Consider the following 20,152-nt stretch of genomic DNA (forward strand, 5'->3'; position numbering starts at 1 on the left):
AATGACTTTAGAGTAGTTAACCTAAAGACAGATTTTCTTTTTTTCTTGTTTTTTGTTTGTCTTGTTTTACTTGTATGTTTTATAGAATTGAAAAGAACATTTATTTCAGCATTGGGAATAAAAATTTGTGTCAATTAACAAATTTGTTAATTTCATTGATATATAATCAAAATGTTATTTATTTATTAAACAAACATCTATTAAATACCTAGTAAATGCGCCTGGCCTGTTTTGCTCAGTGGATAGAGCGTTGGCCTGCGGACTGAAGGGTCCCAGGTTCAATTTCGGTCAAGGGCATGTACCTTGGTTGTGGGCACATCCCAGTTGGGGGTGTGCAGGAGGCAGCTGATCGATGTTTCTCTCTCATCGATGTTTCTAACTGTCTACCCTCTCCCTTCCTCTCTGTAAAAAATCAATAAAATATATTTTTAAAAATAATAAATAAATAAATACCTAGTAAATGTCAGGCACTAACAGTCCAAGAAATTGACAAGTAAACAGGTGATTTACATATAATGTAACAAAGCCTGTGATATAAAAATACACATGGGAGTATGTGATAGGAACATGGCTTTCACCAGTTCCTCTTAGATTTATCCTTTTTTTTGGCTCCAAAACCAAGGAGTTAGTCTTATTTTTCTCTTTAACTGGGTGGTTTAAATTGGATTTTTAAAAATTTCTGGAGATGAAAGAAAAGCACCTTGAATTATGGAGGACACTAGAAATAGTAATTTCTATAGAGCAGGAGCTTCGTATCAGCATAGTGACTAATAAGGTTTTCTTTTTTCCTCTTTTTAAATATACTTTTATTGATTTCAGAGAGGAAGGGAGAGGGAGAAATAGAAACATAAATGATGAGAGTGAATCATTGATTGGCTGCCTCTTGCACTCCCCATACTGGGGATCAAACCTGCTACCCTGGGATTGTGCCCTGACCTGGGACTCGAACCATTACCTCCTGTTTCATAGGTCAACGCTCAACCACTGAACCACACCAGCCGGGCATTAATAGAGTTTTCAATCTGAAAAGTTCTTTGGCATACTTTTTTATTTGCTATTAACTTGTTCCCTATTTTTTACATGTTCTTCTCCATTTTATCATTTAGAGACCTGGGTAGTTACCCAAAAAAGTATGCTTTAGGGATTCTTAAGCGTAATCTAAAGGTAAAGACAGAAAATGATTTTTTTTAACCTTCAAGTTTTGTACCAACAAAATGAATATAAGCTTTCATGGCAGTTATTGAAAATGCAGACAGTTTTAATTCTATTGCATTTTTCAGAATCCTCAATCGTAATCCTCTGACAACTGTTCAAGATCCATATCTTTTTAATTTGCCAGCACTGAAATATTTGTAAGTATTGCAACAATTTCATGGCTCATGAGATAATTTCTGCTCTTTCTTACTTTCATCCAAGATTAAATATTTTGAATTTTGATTAAAAAGTCATAATTTAAATTTTAACTAGGTTATTGAAAATGACTATTAGCACAGAAAAATAATAAAAGACTGTACAAGAGCAAGACAACCAGGAGAGGAAGGGAGCAGTGTTGAAGAACAACACATTCAGACATGAAACATGTAGATGCATGTAGAAGTAACATTGATCTCAGAAAGAAAAAAGGAATAAGTTGTATATTACATATATATTTTAAAAAGAATAATCAAGTTGTGGTTGCAATTGAGAAAGACAAATAGGATAATGGTAAAAATAATAAACACAGATTGTACTGTTCACCAAAGTAATTAATTTGATGATGCAAATAAATTTAAATTTCTTCAAGAAGAGCTCTCAGAAAATATCACCTATGGCAAATAAATTCTTGAGTTGGCTTGACAGAGAAGCCAGAATTGAAGTAGATATAGAATTGTTGTCTTTGGGTTCATATCATGCATGTTTGGTCCTTCTCCTTCAGAGACATGGGAGCAACCCAAGTGTCATTTACAACACTTGATAACATCCTCAAGATGACACTTCCACTGGAAAAACTGTAAGTTGGTTTTTCTTATATTTATTTTCACTTAGTTATTATTTTAGGTTTGCTTTATTATTTTCGTGAGTCAGGTTTATTGAGGTCTAATTTTTATTAAATAAAATTCACTCTTTTAACCCTGGCCAGTGTTTTTTAATGGTAAGAGCATTGGCCCCCACACTGAAGGGTCTCAGATTTAATTTCCAGTCCAGAGCATGTACCTGGGTTGCAGGTTTGATCCCTGGCCCTGGTTGAGTGCCTGTAGAAGGCAACCCATCAATGTGCTTTTCTCATATCAATGTTTCTCTCTCTCCCTCTCCCCTTTCCCCACCTCCCCTCCCTTCCACTTTCTCAGAAAAAAAAAAATCAGTGGAAAAAATATCCTCGGGTGAGGATTAACAAAAATAAAAAATAACTTTTAAAGCGTACAGTTTAGTGAGTTTTGGTAACTGTGTAGTTTTGATCAATGTATCACCATCACCTTAGAGATCCAGAACACTTTTGTCATCCCATAAAGCCGCCTCATATTTCCTTGCAGTCAATTCTTCCTCCCACCACCAGCCCCTGGCGAGCACCAATCTGATTTTTGTCATTATAGCCTTGCCTTTTCCAGGATGTCTTATAAATGAAATCATGGAGAGTATAGCCCAGCAGTTCTCAACCTGTGGGTCGCGACACCTTTGGGGGTCAAACGACCCTTTCACAGGGGTCGCCTAAGACCATCGGAAAACAGATATAATTACATATTGTTTTTATGATTAATCACTATGCTTTAATTGTGTTCAATTTGTAACAATGAAAATACATCTTGCATATCAGATATTTACATTACGATTCATAACAGTAGCAAAATTACAGTAATGAAGTAGCAACAAAAATAATTTTATGGCTGGGGGTCACCACAACATGAGGAACTGTGTTAAAGGGTCGCAGCATTAGGAAGGTTGAGAACCACTGGTGTAGCCTTTTGTATTTGACTTCTTTCATGTAGCATAACCCCCTTTTTAAAATACATTTATACATGTTGCTGCATCTATTAGTAGTTCTTTACTTTTTATTGCTGCATAGTATTCTAATTGTGTGTATACACCAATTTGTTTATGCAGTCATCAGTTAATGGATATTTGAGCTGTTCCTAGTTTTTTGGTTTTTAAGAATAAAGCTGCAAAAAACACTCACATGGCCCAGCCGTGAGTGACTCAATGGTTGAGAGTCAACTTATGGATCAGGGGGTCATGGTTCAATTCCCAGTCAGGGCACATGCGTAGGCCATGGGCTTGCAATAGGAAGCTGACCAATGGTTCTATCTCAGTGATGTTTCTATCTCCCTCTTCCTCTCTGAAATAAAAAAATATATATATTCTAAAAGATTAAAAATAAAAACACTCACATACAGGTCTTTGTGTAAAAATACATTTTCATTGCTTTGGGGTAAAATACCTGAGGTGGGGTTGCTGCATCATATGCTGAGTACATATTTAATTAGTGAAGAAACTGCTAAACTGTGTTCTAAAGTGGTTGTACCATCTTGCCTTCCCACCAGCAGTAGATGAGAGCTGCAATTGCTTCACATTTTCACCTGACCTATATATTTCTCTTAGAGGCCCAGTGCACAAAATTCATACATGGGGTGGGGGGTCCCTCAGCCCAAACTGTGCGCTTTCTCAGTAGGCCTAAGCCATCAGTTGGACATCCTTAGCACTGCCGTGGAGGCAGGAGATGCTACCGTCACTGCCGCTGCGCTTGCCAGCTGTGAACCTAGCTCAGGGCTTTTAGCTGAGCAGCACTCTCCCTGTGAGAGCGCACTGATCACAAGGAGGCAGCTCCTGCATTGAGTGTCTGCCCCCTCGTGGTCAGTGTGTGTCATAGCAACTCGTCATTCCGCCATTCGGTCGATTTGCATACTAGCCTTTTATTATATAGGATGCTTTTTTTTAATTAGCCTTTCTAGTAGAAATCCTATATAATAAGAGAGAGATATGCAAATTAGGCCAGGACATCACGACCAGCTCAGAGCATGCCCCCAGCCCCAGCGGACACACACCACACACCAGGGTTAGGGGTGGGCTCCAAGTGGCTGCTGCGTGGCTCGGAACCCACCCCTAACCCCGGCACCGCCCAGTTCCAAGACCACTCCCACCGGGGGTTCGTGGGCAGGCACTGCGCCACCTGCCCTGGGAGCCTTCCTGCCCTGGGAGCAAGGCCCCCGGTGGGAGTGCGGCACTGCCCAGCTCCGAGGCCACTTCTGCCGGGGATTCACAGGCAGGCACGCCATGCCGCCTGCCCTGGAAAGTTAAATTTTGAGGAACTCGAATTCATCAAACTCTAATTCAGCAATGTTTTTCTTATTTGGTTTGTGCTTTTTTGTTCTTATCTAAGAATTTTTTTGTGTAAGAACCCATTGTCTAATCCAAAATCACATCGATTTTCTCCTTTGTTTTCTTCCAGATGTTGTCTAGTTATGTTTAGGTCTATGATCCATTTTGAGAAATTTTTCTATATGGTGTAAAGTAAGGGTCAGAGTATTTTGTTTTGTTTTTTGTTTTAAAAAATATTTCTGTGGACCCCTATTGTGACAGTTTATTATAGAACTGATTGCATCTTAAATTGTACTACCCCTCCCAATGTGACAGGCTAATAGAAACTTGGTGTTATGCTAAGGGTAGTTGAGAAGATTACATGAAATTAGTACAGGAAAGGGCTCTGTTATTACCAGTGTGCTCCAACTGCGTCTGACAGGCCAGCCTACAAATGGCTGCCATCTGCACATTGTTGTATCTGTTGGTGATTGTCTAACCTCATATTCCTCAGTTCTCCCACAGCATCTGCCACAGTCAATCCTTCCTTTGTCAGTTAGATGACTTCCTCTAGGATATTCAAAATCATTGCTCTGTAGAACTATAATACTATTAATGCACTGAAGAAATTAAATTCCTACACTATAATCCTATCTAATAAAAGAGAAAAATGGTAATTGGCGTACGACGATACCCTTTTCATTGGCTAATCAGGGCTATATGCAAATTAACTGCCAACTATGATTGACAGTTAACTGCCAACTATGATTGGCAGTTAACTGCCAACAAGATGGCGGTTAATTTGCATATGTAGGCACAATGCAGGGAGGCAAAAGGGAAAGCAGGAAGAAGCCCCCTGCCACTGACAGTGATCAGAAACCCAGGGGGGAGCTAAGAGCTGGGGGGCAGGGCAAAGGCGGCCCTGGGGCCGCCTTTGCCCTGCCCCCCAGCCATGATCGGAGAATCAGGCGCCTTTGCCGCCCTGGCCAGTGATAGCAGGAAGTAGGGGTGGAGCCAGCGATGGGAGCTGGGCACGGTCGAAGCTGGCAGTCCCGGGAGCTAGGGGTCCCTTGCCTGGGTCTAAAGCGAAGCCCACGATCGCGGGGCCGCTGCAGCTGTGGGTCCCCGCTGCCCGGGCCAGACACCTAGGCCAGAGGCGTTAGGCCTGGGCAGGGGCGGAGCCTGCAACCACGGGGAGCTGGGGGTTCCCTGCCTAGGCCTGACACCTCTGCCGGAGGCCTCAGGCCTGGTCAAGGGGCCGATCCGGTGATTGGTGATCGGAGGGTGATGAGGGTCAACTCCTCTGGCCGAGGCATCAGGCCTGGGTGGGGGGCGGAGCCGGGGATTGGGGGGATATGATGGTCCCCTTGCCCAGGCCTGAAGCCTGGGTCAGAGGCGTCAGGCTTGGGTGGGGGGTGGAGCAAGCGATCAGAGGGAGATGGGGGTCCCCTGCCCAGGCATGATTCCTGGGCCAGAGGCCTCAGGCCTGGGCGGGGGCCAGAGCCAGTGATCGGGGGGAGATGGGGGTCCCCTGTCCAAGCCTGACACCTCTGGCGGAAGCGTCAGGCCTGGGCAAGGGGCCGATCAGGCGATCTGAGGGTGATGGGGGTCTACGCCTCTGGCCGAGGCATCAGGCCTGGGCAAGGGGCCGATCCTGCAATTGGAGGGTGATGGGGGTCAACGCCTGAGGGCTCCCAGTATGTGAGAGGGGGCAGGCTGGGCTGAGGGACACTCCCCTCCCCACACACACCCAGTGCACGAATTTCGTGCACCGGGCCCCTAGTATTACATAATAAAGAGTTGAAATTCCAATTTTCCCAGTTGTCTACATCATTTACTTCTAACAACTTTTTGAGGTATAATTGACATATAATAATTTCTGTTTATAAATATATATTGTGTTTGTATACACTCATATGTTTTCTTCTATAAGTTTCATAGTAATAGATTTTATATTTAGGTCTTTCAACCAATATATATTCATATACCACAGAACCATCACCAAAATCAAATTGTCTATAACCTCAGAAATTTTCATCATGCGTCTTCATAATTTTTCCTTCCATTCCTCCTTACCATCCCCAATTCCTGTGCAAGCATCGATTTGCTTTCTGTTGCTATAGGTTAGTTTGCATTTTCTAGAATTTTATATAAATGGAGTCATACAGTATCTACTCTTTTCTTTTACTCAGATGATTATTTTAAGATTCATTCATGTTGTTATGTGTATAGATAATTCACTTCTTTTTATTGCTGAAAAGTATTTTATTATATATAGGTATATCAGTATTTTTCAACTGATGTATCAGTATTGATGGCTATTTGAGTTCCAATTTTTTACTATTACAAATAAAGCTATTATGAATATTTATGTGCAAGTCTTTTTATGGAAATATACTTTTATTTCTCTTGATAAATACCTGGACATGAAATGACTGGAACAAACGGTAGGTGTATGTTTAAGTTTTTAAAAAAACTATTTTCCAAAATAGTTGTAGATTTTACATTCCCACCATTGTATGAGAATTTCATTTTCTTCACATGTTTGCCAATACCTGGTATGGCCAGTCTGTTTAATTTTATATAGTTTAATAGGTGTGTAGTGGTATCTCAGTGTGTAGGTCTAATTTGCATTTCCCTAATGTTTAATAATGTAAAATATATTTTCATATGTTTATTTGCCACCTGTATATCTTTGAATCATTTATCTATTTTATATTGAGTTTTGGTTATTTACATATTCTGGAAACAAGTCCTGTGTTAAATATGTCAGTTGGTAAGTATTTGCTCCCATTCTGTGGCTTGTCGCTTCATTCTTCCAAGAGTGTTCTTTGTGGGTCAGAAATTCTTAATTTTGATAATGTTCAATTAATCCCTTTTTTGTTTTTTATACATTCTACTTTTGGTATTGTATCTAAGAAATCTTGCCCAATTCAAGGTTATAAAGATTTTCTTATATGTTTCCATGTAGAAGTTCTATAGTTCTAGGTTTTACATTTAGATCTTTCAGCCAATTTAAGTCCACTTCTGTATATGGTTTGAGTTGAAGTTCACTTTTTTTTACATAGAGATATCCAATTGTCCCAGCACCATTCATTGAAAAGATTATTCTTTCTCCATTTTTTAGCTGGCATTATTCTATAAATAATAGCTTCTCTCTTTTCTTTTTGAGTATCATTGTGAACTCATGGGTTCTTCTTTAAAATAATTTATATTTTATTAACATTATTCTTTGTGGTTGGGAGAAGGAGATACATCTGAATTAAACTACAGATCAGTGTCACCCAGTTATAATCTCTATCACATTTATTCTAGGCATCCCATACCCACTGCCATTCATACCCTTCTGTTGGGCACTTCTTTGCTCCTTTCTATTTATTTACAATATTCATGAATAGCAAATGGCCAATTGATCCCTACAAAACTCTTCAGGAGATAATGCCCCAATAATTCTTTTTGCCCAACCCTGTGGTAGCCTTGGCCTATCTCTTCTACCTACTCAGGTAATTCCTTGGACACTAACATAATTCTTTGTGTTTCCATTTATAGGATCTTACCTAGCCATTTGGCCTGCTGCCTCTGCCACTTCAAAAATAATATTGAGGCTGTTGCCAAGTCAATCAAACTGCATTGTGACAATGAGTGTCTGGTAAAAACACATTGTGGTGAGTCTGAATTGCCCATGATAAACTTTATAATTTTTATTTTGTTTTTATTTGTAATCAGTGATGATAAGTTTGTAAGCAAATGAAGTAACTGCATTATTTCTATTCATTTACTCAGAGTTCAACTCCAAAATTTTAAGAACTACTCCTTGCTAAAAGTCAGGTGAAGGGAAGGGTATTTCCATTAATGGCCACATCGTGTGTGTTGTGCTCTCTGCTGGGTGCTTTACTTCCAAATGAGAACTTGTTCATTAGTGTGTCACAGTTTGTAAACTGTTTTGTATGCATTAGGTTTCAATTGCCCTTTGCAGTGCAGACAGATATAGATACATTTTTATTTTGTTTTTGCAAGTTTATGAAAAGAGTACAAATGATGCTGATTTATGTAAGTTTTATTTGGAACATGAGAGTTTTTGGATCCATCACCAGAAGCTGCTACCCAGCCCTTCTAAGGCATGGGGGAGCTCTTTATTCCTAGGCTGTCCAACTCTGAACTTGTTCTAAAGCACAAGGTTTTCTATCCACCAAAGACTCGTGTGCTTTTAAGTATTTTTCTCCACATTAGGTTTATTGGCAGCTACTTAATAACTTCCAAAATATATTTCATGCCCAGATAACTTGAATATGGGTTTCTGTCAGTGATCTGGGGCACATCATAAATAATACTGCTGTGCTACTTACATGAAGTCAGTGTTGCTTATTTTTCAAACAATGTTTTGACCAATGATATTACTCCCTTCTGCCCCAACAATGAGCAGAACAGGCATTTTAATCTCCTTTTAAGGTGAGTGAAAACAAGACCAGAAAGGGCTAAGAGCTGTCATCTAGTGCCCAGGTCTCCAGCTCCCAGTTTGGGGCTCTCCGCAAGCCCTTGCTCTTTCCCAGGACGTTACCTCCTTTTCTCACCCTTATCACCACCAGCAATACGTTTAATTCTTCTGAAAATTCTTGTGTACCAGCTGCACAATGGTGCACTTGAGCTTCACACAATCAGAAGCTTTTGATGGTTTCCCAAGTAAAGCTGAAAATATAAGAAATGACATGAAACGATAGCAAAGTAGGCATCTGACAAGTTATTTTTTCCCTTATGTATTTTAGAACCCCAAGTATTATTCCATAGATTTATTGAACATTCCACAGTGGTACACAACCTGGCAAGTCTCTTAATGTACATCCCAGATGCCTGCCTAAATCTTAAGCACAGAGCGAGGGTAGACATACTGTTTTTTCTGTATAGAACCGTCTGTTATGGGGCTGGCATATGTGGAGGCAGGGCCCAAGCTAAGGAATCAGTACGTTAGTGGAGAAGGGTGTGTCCAGATGAGGACCTGTTAGCCGTGTGTGTTAATCGTGGTCATTTGTGATGGTAGCAAGAACACAAGCATCCTGAAGAGTGGAGAGAGGAACGCTCAGGCCCCCTCTGCATCTCAGGCAGGACATGATGGGGTGCGTGAATGTGAGGAGTCACAGTAGATCTGCAGAGCGTCTAACTGAGTGGGTCTTCCAGCCCTGGCTTTCCTCCAGTAACCGGCAGTTGGCCCTTGGGGACCAATGGAATAATCCTAAATATAGTCACGATATGTCATGCTATGGAATGTTCTAAGTAACCACTTTTTAAAAAGATGCGTTTTCTCCTTTTGTTGTGTCAAAAATCATAGGTTTAAGTTGGGATTTATTTTTCTCCTCTCTAAATGGCACTCAAATATTTGCTGATTCCCTATATATTGGACTGGGATGTATGGCTATGGACTGACAAATAGCTGTCCCATGAGTCTTTCAATATCAAATGTGGTATCTTTTTTGACAGATGAACAAGTACTTACAGAAGGACCATTCATGAAAATAATAGAAGGCCGGAAGAAGTACAACAGCAGTGAGCTGACAATTGAGTCAGAGAGGACAGCCCCAAAGAAAAATAGCGAGAATTTGTCAGCCTTCATGAGTGAGCAGCTAGACTTTAATGATTAAAAAAAATGATTTTATTAGTGCACTGAATTACATATTGCCTTATTTCTTTCTTGAAAATAAATTTTTTATTGACTTCGAGAGGAAGGGAGAGGGAGAGAGATAGAAACAACAATGATGAGAGAGAATAATGGATCAGCTGCCTCCTCTACGCTCCTCACTGGGGATGGAGCCTGCATCCTAGGTATGTGCCCTAACTGGGAATCGAACCGTGACCTCCTGGTTCATAGGTGAATGCTCACCACTGAGCACACTGGCCTGGCAGCCTTATTCTTGGAAAAATATCTAGAAGATACAGAATCAATGTTATTACCATTCATTAAACTACCCTTTTCAAATGTACACAATGCAGATATGCCCCCTGAGTCATTTGATAAACAACAGAGGGAACCCTTCCCTTAAACCTGAATTATACAATTCAAGTTTCAAAAATAAATTGAGGAAACTCTATTTTCTGGAATAGGCCTCCTGCTGAAATTGCTTGATGAGCAGCAGGAAGTAAAGGTTTCCAAGGGAGAGTTGGATACAGAACAATGGAAAAATGAGGAGATGGAAGCCCCGGGGGAACAGGAAGAGGAGGAGCCAAATGAGGTGAGGACAGCTCCTGAAACACGGAACCGGGACCGGGCTTTTAGTCAGTTTAGGACATGCCGTGAAAGTACTCAGGCAAGAAGACCAGGGGCACCTCGTCTGAATTTTATCTTGACCATGTGACTTTGGCGAAAATAGTGATCTCCCATTTTGCTCATTTAGGAATTGTGCCCCTGTTCTAGGGTAGAAGAGAAAAGGACCTAACACCCAAAATAAGTAAATTGTACAAGATAATGCTGATTCTCAGATTACATAACACATTAGATTTGGTATGTTCTTGAAGAACCTATACGTTAGCTATTTACCTGGAAGAGTGGGATTTTAGAATAGTTACAAATAGTTAGCTATTCTCTAGAATAGGCTAGCTAATAGTTATTTTTTTTTAATCCCATCTGTCTCTTTGGTGTTCTGGTGGGGTTTCTTTAATGTTCTTTTTTTTTTTTTCCAGTTCAGAAATGAAGTGCCAGGATTTAAGAACTACAACAAAGTCATCATAGCATCACCTGTGATTGCAGTAGTAGCTTTTTATTTTGTAGTTTTCTGTCTCATTGCGGTAAGACAACAGTTAATTCAGATTTCCAATATATTTTGTCTTTAGAGGAGGTTCAGAACCCACAACCTGAAAATCAAAGCCACTGTCCCACCTACTCCTACTAGATACTCCTCTTTATTCATGAGCACTGAGATATGATTTGTTCTTTTATTACAAATTTATATTCCATGGATTTTAAAATGAATCCCATTCCCAGAGATCTCTCTGGAATTGAAATCAAGGTAAGTCACTAGACTATTTTGAAATTTAAGTCTGATAGGTCAGAATTGACATGATAGCAAAATTTCTTCATCTCAAAATGAACGATGTCGAGTGATGCACTCATCACTCTCTTTCTACCATTGATTTATTTCCTTGTTGGCTGAAATGAGAAGAGATGTAGAATCACCACCCTCATGGAGCTATGTCACCCTAGCAGATGGGACATGGCATAATGATAAACGTGTGATCTTGTCAATTCTTAAGGTATACTTAGCAGCTTTCTTCTCCAGTGTGTAAGGCATGGTGTTAGTAGGTTCAGTTAAAACACTGCAGCCTAAATCCTGCATCAGGTTTCTCTAAAGCATGGCATGTTGGAGTCAGCTGTTCCCAGAACTTGTCTGTGTCCCTTTTGTTCAATTACATAATGGTGTACTTTCCCTACAGGCAGATTGCTGACATTAAAAGAATGATTTAATAAGCTGACGATCTTGACTCTACCCCATAAATCCAACATAATATATTTTATTTACCCTTTCAACAGTCATGGCAGCCCTCCATTCCAGCCAAAGCCACCCCTCACCATAACCTAGCCACACCAGGCCCATTCCCACTTTTTTTGGTGCCTTTGCCCATCTAAAATTCCCTTATTTTTTTTTAATATATTTTATTGATTTTCCACAGAGAGGAAGGGAGAGAGATAGAGAGTTAGAAACATCGATGAGAGAGAAACATCGACCAGCTGCCTCCTGCACATCCCCTACTGGGGACGTGCCCGCAACCCAGGTACATGCCCTTGACCGGAATCGAACCTGGGACCTTTCAGTCCGCAGGCTGACGCTCTATCCACTGAGCCAAACTGGTTTTGGCTAAAATTCCCTTATTTTGCTCTGCCTGGGGAAATCCTGTGACTCTCTCAAAAGCCAGCTCAAGTTCATCTGTCCTCATGAAGACTTCCTTGAGAACTCAAGCCCTCCTGGTCCTAGTCCTTTTGTGAAATTGGTACCATTTTGTGTGGGGGAGGGCCAATAGTAAGTCATTCCCTGAGAACTTAAAAACGTGGTAAGCAATTTTTTAAAAGGTGGCTCCCCCAGAGAGAAATACCAATGTCAACACATCATGGAGCAGAGCCGTGAGGTGTAAGGACTAAATGGCTTCCTGGTCTATCAGACTGGAGTAAAACCTGATGAGATGCATTAGCTGCTAAAGATAAATAATGTCTATCTGCAGGAGGATTGGTCAATAGTAAAAGCAGAGAATAGGTGAAGAAGAGACCAACATAAGCATTGTCCATCCTAACATTTCCTAAGAGTAGGGATGTCATCTCTGGCAGCATATGTGGAGAGTCAGGCCCACTAGCCTGGCTGTGCCTGTCTGGGAGTTGAATGGATCTGGCTTATTCAGTCCTTTTCATTAAACATTGGATTTGGCTGATTCCTTTTGTTCTTTTTTAAAAATATATTTTTATTGATTTCAGAGAGGAAGGGAGAGGGGGAGAGAGCTAGAAACATCAATGATAAGAATCATTGATCGTCTGCCTCCTGCATGCCCCCTCCTGGGGATTGAGCCTGCAACCCAGGCATGTGCCCTTGACCAGAATCAAACCTGGACCCTTCAATCCGCAGGCCTGATGCTCTATCCACTGAGCCACACCAGCTAGGGCTCCTTTTGTTCTTATTCTGTTCTCTGATTGTGCTTTAGTTTGCCATGGTGGCCTATCTCTACAGAATGTGTTTCCCTGATCATGTAGAGGCACAGATGCTGTGGAACAGATGTAGTTCTCACTGTCAGGTCATAATCTGGCATTTTGATTTTTTATTAATCCTGCGGTGTTGATAAATTGAGACTTCCACGATAGGAAGAAGTGAGTTTTCTCTTGGTGAAGAGAGTCTTAATTTCTGAGCCTAGCAGCCTGGGGAGTAGCTTGGGGTCAACTTGCCAAGACCTCTGGGAAGAAAGTAATTGGCCATTGCCCAGACAGTACCCTCTACATCTCCAGGTGGCATATGGCCTTTTGCTTTTTTTGGAATTTCTATAAACTCCTATACTGCATTTAATTTCTGTGTGGTTTATCCTTGCATTTGTATTTACTTATGTTGTTTCATTATTTTCTCTTCCTACTTAGATGATAAGCTTTTTGAGCATGTCATGTTTTGTAGTGGATAGTAATGGTGTTCAAAGGAAGAAAGATGGGGCAATTCTACAATGAGGAGTAATGCAACCTAATATTTGTTTAAAGTAGCATACAGAGTGTAGCATAGACAGACCTGTGTGTTCCTAAGACTTCTGAAATGTCACCTTTTAGTATTATAATCTGTGGAAGAAAAATGAATAAATGGTAATGGAAAAGCTACCTATCTAGTATTTGAGGGGAAAATAACAGCAGATCTCAAACAAACATATTTACATAAATGCAAAAAAACCCATAAAAGTACTAGAAGAAAATAAAAGGCAATATTTTAATTTATTTTATTATTTTTAAAAATCTTCACCCATTGCTTTCCATTGCTTTCTTTTAGAGAGAGAAGTAGGGAAAGAAGGACAGGGAGAGAGAGAGAGAGAGAGAGAGAGAGAGAGAGAGAGAGAGAGAGAGAGAGAGAGAGAGAGAGAGAGATATGTGAAAGACACATCTATTGGTTGCCTCCTGCAGGAGCTCCCACCAGGCCATGCAGGTACGTGACCTTGACTGGGAATTGAACCTGCAACCCTTTGGTGGGAGGGCTGACTCTTTAACCAGTGAGAAACACTGGCCAGGGCTTATTTTTACTTTTAAAATATTTTTATTGATTTTTAGTGAGAGAGGAGGGGAGGAGAGGGAAAAACATTGATCAGCTACCTCCTGCATACCCCTACTGGGAATTGAGCCAGCAACCCAGGCATGTGCCCTGACCGGGAATCGAACAATGACCTCCTGGTTTATAGATCAGCGCTCAACCACTGAGGCACACTGGCTGGATTGGACCAGCAGCCTTCCAATGCATGGGATAATGTCCAACTAACTGAGCCACATCAGCCAGGGCTAGGAGCAATATTTTTATAATCTGGTGTCGGGAAAGAGCTTTCTGCGTTTAATACCACAGGCAGAAATCACCTTGTCTGTGACACCATTACCAGGCTTAGCACTGGTTTATGTCAAGCATAGATGAAAAGTTTTCCATGTATTACCTGATTCAATCTCCACAATCCTGTGAGGACCATAGTGCTGTCTTCTTCCATAGATGGAGATCAACTTAAGGCCCCACTGGCAAAACCAAAAACAGAATCCTGTTTTGCCTGACTACAAAGCTTGTGCTTCTTACTCCACTGTTCTGTCTTCTTAGAAAAGACAAAAACACTGGGCCCTGGTTTTGTTCAGTGGTTAGAGCATCGCCCCACACACCAAACGGTCACAGGTTTGATTCCTGGTCCAGGGCACGTACCTGGGTTGCACGTGCCATGTGGGAGGCAACCAGTGGATATGTCTCTCTCACATCCATTGCTCTCTCTCACACTTTCTCTCTCTCCCACCCTTTCCCTTCTTCCCTTCTCTCTCTGAAAAGTAATGGGGAAAACAATTCTCAGGTGAGAATTAACAAAAAAACACACATACACACACACAAAAAACACACTGGGGAATATTTGAAACATTGAAATTCAATGAAAGCCACTGAAAGGATTAAGTTATCTCTATTATAAAAGGCCAGTGGCCATAACGCCATAATGACCAAATGACCGGTCACCAGGAGGTGCATTGATGGGTCTCACAGCACAGTAGGTTTGGGTCTCACGTGATTTCGTGCGCTGAGCCTCTGGTTTAATATAAAAAGAGTTCCAAAAATTGACAGGAAGAAGATAGTCAAGGGTGTAAGAGGGCAAGGGGCTCTGAAGCCTAGGATGTGTGTAGACAGTTTGTCACCATATCTGACAGTTTTCCCATGGCTTATGGGGTGTGGATTTTGTTAGTGAGGCCTTTGTCCTCTCAAGTATGTAAATAGTCTGATCTTTTTTAGCCCTTTTTATAACATTTATTGTTATTTCTAATTTTTTAACTTGATCATTGACTTTGTTTTTAGTGTGGTTGACTTCTTTTCTTTCTACATGAATATCCAATTGTTTTAAAAATTTTTTATTGGATGGCTCTTTCTTTACTGATCTAAAATTCTTTGTCAGGACTCTATTCTGTTGATTCAGTTATCTTTTTCTGTATCATTAGGTAATAGCAGTATCACTATTAATTACAATTCCTTTATATTTTGACTTCTGATAGGGTAAGCTCCTGATTTTTTATCTTTTTTCATAAATTTCATAGCTATTCTTGCACATTTTCTCTACCAAATGTCAGCTAGCCAGTTTTTGTTTAAAAACTACTTTGGGCCCTGCCTGATGTGACTTACTTGGTGGGCGCGTTATTCTATGCACCAAAGGGTGGTGTGTTTGATTCCCGGTCAGGGCACATGCCCATCTTTCGGGTTTGATCCCTGGTCAGAAGTGGTTTGTAGGCAACCCATTGATGTTTCTTGCTCACACAGATGTTTCTCTCTTACATCAATGCTTCTCTCTCTACCTCTTTTTCCTCTCTCTAAAATCAATTTTAAAAAACTATCTTGGAATTTGAATAAGATTGCATTGCATCTGTAGGTTTAATTTGAGGAGAATTGACATCTTTACAAAATTCTAGGGACAGGATACCTCGTGTGTATTCTCTTACTGGCCTTTAGAGGAGTTTTAATGTTTTTATTACATAGGTCTTAACACATTTTTTGTTAAGTTTATTTCTAGGTACTTTATGTATTTACTAGAGGCCCAGTGCACAAAAATTTGTGCACTCGGGGGGGAGAGGGGTCCCTCAGCCCGGCCTGTGCCCTCCCGCAGTCTGGGACCCCTCGGGAGATAACGACCTGCTGGCTTAGGCCTGCTCCCGGGTGGCAGAGGGCAGGCCCAATCCCTAGGTGCAGCCCCTGGTCAGGCTCAGAGCAGGGCTGATTGGGGAGTTGGGGCACCGCCCCTTGTCATGCACAGAGCAGGGCGATCAGGAGGTTGTGATACCACCCTCAGTCACGCTCAGGGTAGGGCCGATTGGGGGGTTGGGGCACCGCCCCCTGTCACACTCAAGGCAGGGTCAATGGGGAGGTTGCGGCGCCACCCCATCACGCACAGAGCAGGGCCCATCAGGGGGTTGGGGCGCTGCCCCTTCACTCACAGAGCAGGGCCCATCAGGGGGGCTGGGGCTCTGTACCCTGTCACGCACAGAGCAGGGCCAATCAGGGTGTTGGGGCACTGCCCCCTGTCACACACAGAGCAGGGCCCATCAGAGGGTTGGGGCGCCGCCCTCTATCACCCACAGAGCAGGGCCGATCAGGGGGTTGGGGCGCCACCACTCTCACACTCAGGGCAGGGCCGATGGGGAGGTTATGGCTCTACCCTGTCACACACAGAGCAGGAACCGTGGGGGGGTTGGGGGGGAATTGAGGCGCTGCACCCTGTCACACACAGAGCAGGGCCGATCAGGGGGTTGGGGCGCCGCACCCTGTCACACACAGAGCCGCAGGGCGATCAGGGGGTTGGGGAGCTCTCCCCTATCAGGCACAGAGCAGGGCTGATCAGGGGGTTGGGGCGCCTTTCCCTGTCACGAACAGAGCAGGGTGGATAGGGAGGTTGTGGCCCCGCCCCCTGTCACACACAGAGCCCCAGGGTGATCAGGGGGTTTGGGCGCTGCCCCCTGTCACGCTGATCCCAGTGCCGGGAGGCCTTGCGGCTCCGCTGATCCCAGTGCTGGGAGGCATATTACCCTTTTACTATATAGGATAGAGGCCTGGTGCACGGGTGGGTGCTGGCTGGTTTGCCCTGAAGGGTGTCCTGGATCAGGGTGGGGGTCCCCACTGGGGTGCCTGGCCAGCCTGGGTGAGGGGATGATGGCTGTTTGCAGCTGGTCACATATCCTTCCGGGTGGGGGTCCCCACTGGGGTGCCTAGCCAGTCTGGGTGAGGGGCTGAGGGCTGTTTTCAGGCTGGGGGTGACTGAAGCTCCCAACCGCTCCTTTTTTTCTTTTTTTTTTCTTTTTTATTCTGGGCCAGCTTTAGCTTTGAGGCTTGGCTCCAGCTCTTACACCTCCGCTGCTGAAAGTAGGTTTCTGGCCTTTGCTTACAATGTTGCGATCCTGCTGGCTGAAGCCCGGCAGACTAAAGTGGGTTTCTAGGGTTTTGTTTAGCTTCTATATTTGTTACATAGTTGCTTAGAGTTGCAGCTCAGAGGCCTGCAGCGGCAGGCAGGGAACGTTGAAGTCCTCCGTCACTGAAGCAAGCAAGCCTCATGTTAGTTTCAAGCTGCCTGGCTGCCGGCCGCCATCTTGGTTGGCAGTTAATTTGCATATCACCCTGATTAGCCAATGGGAAGGGTAGCGGTCGTATGCCAATTACCATGTTTCTCTTTTATTAGATAGGATTGTAAATGGGTTCTCTCATTTTTTTTAATTTGTGGTATGTAGGAAAGATATTGAGGTTTGCATGTTGATCTCTTTTTTAAAATATATTTTTATTGATTTTAGAAAGGAAGGGAGAGGGAGAGAGAGAGAGAGAAACATCAATGATGAGAATCATTGATCAGCTGTCTCCTGAGCACTCCACACTGGGGATGGAACCTATAACCCAGGCATCGAACCGGGGACCCTTCAGTCTGCAGGCTGATACTCTATCCACTAAGCAAACCAGCTATAGCTGCATGTTGATTGATCTCTTGATTTTGGATTTAGCCATCTTACTGAATTGTATTACTGCCAATAAAAGTTTAATCTCCCCCTAACTACTTTGGCTCAGTTGATAGAGTGTTGGCCTGTGCCGGGGTCCAACCCCAGCAGGTCCAGGGGTTCCCAAAGGCGTAGACGGAGTCGGCGACGAAGGAATGACATGGAGGCAGGGTTCAGTTGATCAGCAGCCTAGCCAGGATCTCTAGCCCGGATCTCCAGCCAAGTTTTGGTCTCGATCTCCAGAGAGGTTCTGCTTAGGATCTCCAGCCAGGTTCTGTCCAGGTACTCCAGTCAGGTTCAGTGTCCAGGTTCCAGTCAGGCTCTCCTGCCAATCTCTGCAGTCAGGTTCAGTCCAGGATCCCCTGCCATGCTCTCTCGCCAGGCTTTGCCTCCAAGCTCCGAGGCCAGTCCCTGCCCAGGATCCTCCGGCATGCTCTCTCCAGCGAAGTTCTTCTGTCTCTAGAGAACGTTCTGTGTAGGTTCTGTGCCTAGGCTCTGTCTCTCTTGGTCCTGTCTTCCAAGCCCTGTGTTCTCAGTTCTGTCTTCTGAGTTCTGTCTTCTGAATTCTGTGTTCTAAGTTCTGTCTCTTTCTGTCTTGTTACATCTGTATTTATACCAGTTGATTCAATCCTATCAATCTCTATTACAAAGGTTAGGGCGTTTCTTATCTCCATTCCAGGGAGTAAAGATTATGCAGCTTAAGCATGATTGTTTGTAGTTAAAGTGATTAATTACCCGCCTGGCACTTAGTTAAGGGGTTTTATTCCCTCCCTAACTTCAGGGGAAAATCCCTACCTGGGGAAACAACCTTTCTCGAAGAGGTGACCTTGGTTAAAACACAGTGCCAAGAAGGTGAGCAAACATATTAAGAACAGTATGCCATATATGCCAGGTCCCTTGAAACAGCAAGGATGGACCGGCTCCCGGCAGGCCTGCAGACTGAAGGGTCCTGGGTTCGATTCCCATCAAGAGCACATGCCCGGTTGTGGGCTTGATCCCCAGTAGGGGGTGTGCAAGAGGCAGCTGATCCATGATTCTCTCTCATCATGGATATTTCTATCGCTCCCTCTCCCTATCTGGAACCAATAACAATATATATTTTTAAATAGTTTAATCTATGGCTCTTAGGCTTTTTAGGTTGTGCATCATCTCATGTGCAAATATGTTTTGTCTCTTTCTTTCCAGTACTTCATTTTTTCTTATTAAATTGATTAGGATCTCCTCAACAATGATGAATAGTATCAGTAATAACAGGCATCCTACTCTTGTCCTTGACCTAAAACAAAGCTGCTGTGTAAATTTCTGGTAGATACTTTCATTTTCTTTTCTACTTCTAAGAGTTTTTATTGGGAATTATCTGCTGAATGTTATCTGAAACAGCCAATAAAATGCATTGCCAGCTGCATGCAAGGTCCTAAGTTAAGACTATGGAAGAGTCAAAGGACCAGACCGAGTTTCTGTCCTCAAAAGAGTTATCATCTCACTTAAAAGGGAAGGAATCAAAGCTTTAGAGACAGTGGTCATTGTGATGAATAATCATGATGTTGTTTTCTCCAAACCAGATTTGTTGCTGTAAGGAGGCTTCAAAAGAAAGCTCAAGGTAAATATGAGTCTGGTGATTTTTAAAATAGAATTTTAGCACTAGAGGAACTTTCTCTAAGCAGCCAGAGGTGACCTCTGAAAATGGTTCATTATTCACTTGAGTCAGAAAACCCAACAAAATCATGGAAGTCCAGAGGTTTAAACCTTTGTGTTCACTTTAAGCACACTTGTGAAACTGCCCCTGCCATCAAGGGTATGCCTATTCAAAAAACCACCAAACAGGTGAAGGATGTCACTTTACACAAGCAGTGTGTGCCATTCTGTCATTACAATGGTGGAGTTGGTAGGTGTGCCCAGGCCAAAGAACGGGGCTGGACGCAAGGTCAGTGGCCTGAAAAGAGTGCTGAATTTTTGCTGCGCGCACTTAAAAATGCAGAAATCAACACCAAGCTTAAGGTTTTAGAAGTAGATTCTCTGGTCATTAAGCACATCCAGGTGAACAAAGCTCCCAAGATGCAGTGCAGAACTTACAGAGCTCATGGGCGGACTAACCCAAACATGAGCTCTCCCTGCCCCAGTGAGATGATCCTTATTGGAAAAGCGCAGATTCTCAGAGGAACAACAACAAAAAACACAAACCCAAAAACT

The 20,152-nt window shown here is 42.6% G+C and overlaps 1 protein-coding gene across 1 annotated transcript in view; it reads left to right on the forward strand.

Annotated features, from left to right (window-relative positions):
• LOC132219304 (leucine-rich repeat-containing protein 37B-like) overlaps window positions 1–19,566 on the forward strand; it is a 63,001-nt gene extending 43,435 nt beyond the window's left edge. The window contains exons 7-13 of the mRNA XM_059671675.1: window positions 1,281–1,352; window positions 1,916–1,990; window positions 7,819–7,934; window positions 9,742–9,876; window positions 10,363–10,490; window positions 10,939–11,043; window positions 19,525–19,566. Of these exons, the coding sequence (XP_059527658.1) occupies window positions 1,281–1,352; window positions 1,916–1,990; window positions 7,819–7,934; window positions 9,742–9,876; window positions 10,363–10,490; window positions 10,939–11,043; window positions 19,525–19,566 (673 nt within the window). The remainder of the gene's footprint in view (window positions 1–1,280; window positions 1,353–1,915; window positions 1,991–7,818; window positions 7,935–9,741; window positions 9,877–10,362; window positions 10,491–10,938; window positions 11,044–19,524) is intronic.
• Window positions 19,567–20,152: the final 586 nt, after the last annotated feature.

This window comes from Myotis daubentonii, chromosome 16, assembly GCF_963259705.1.
Source record: "Myotis daubentonii chromosome 16, mMyoDau2.1, whole genome shotgun sequence".
In the NCBI taxonomy this organism is placed as follows: Eukaryota; Metazoa; Chordata; class Mammalia; order Chiroptera; family Vespertilionidae; genus Myotis; species Myotis daubentonii.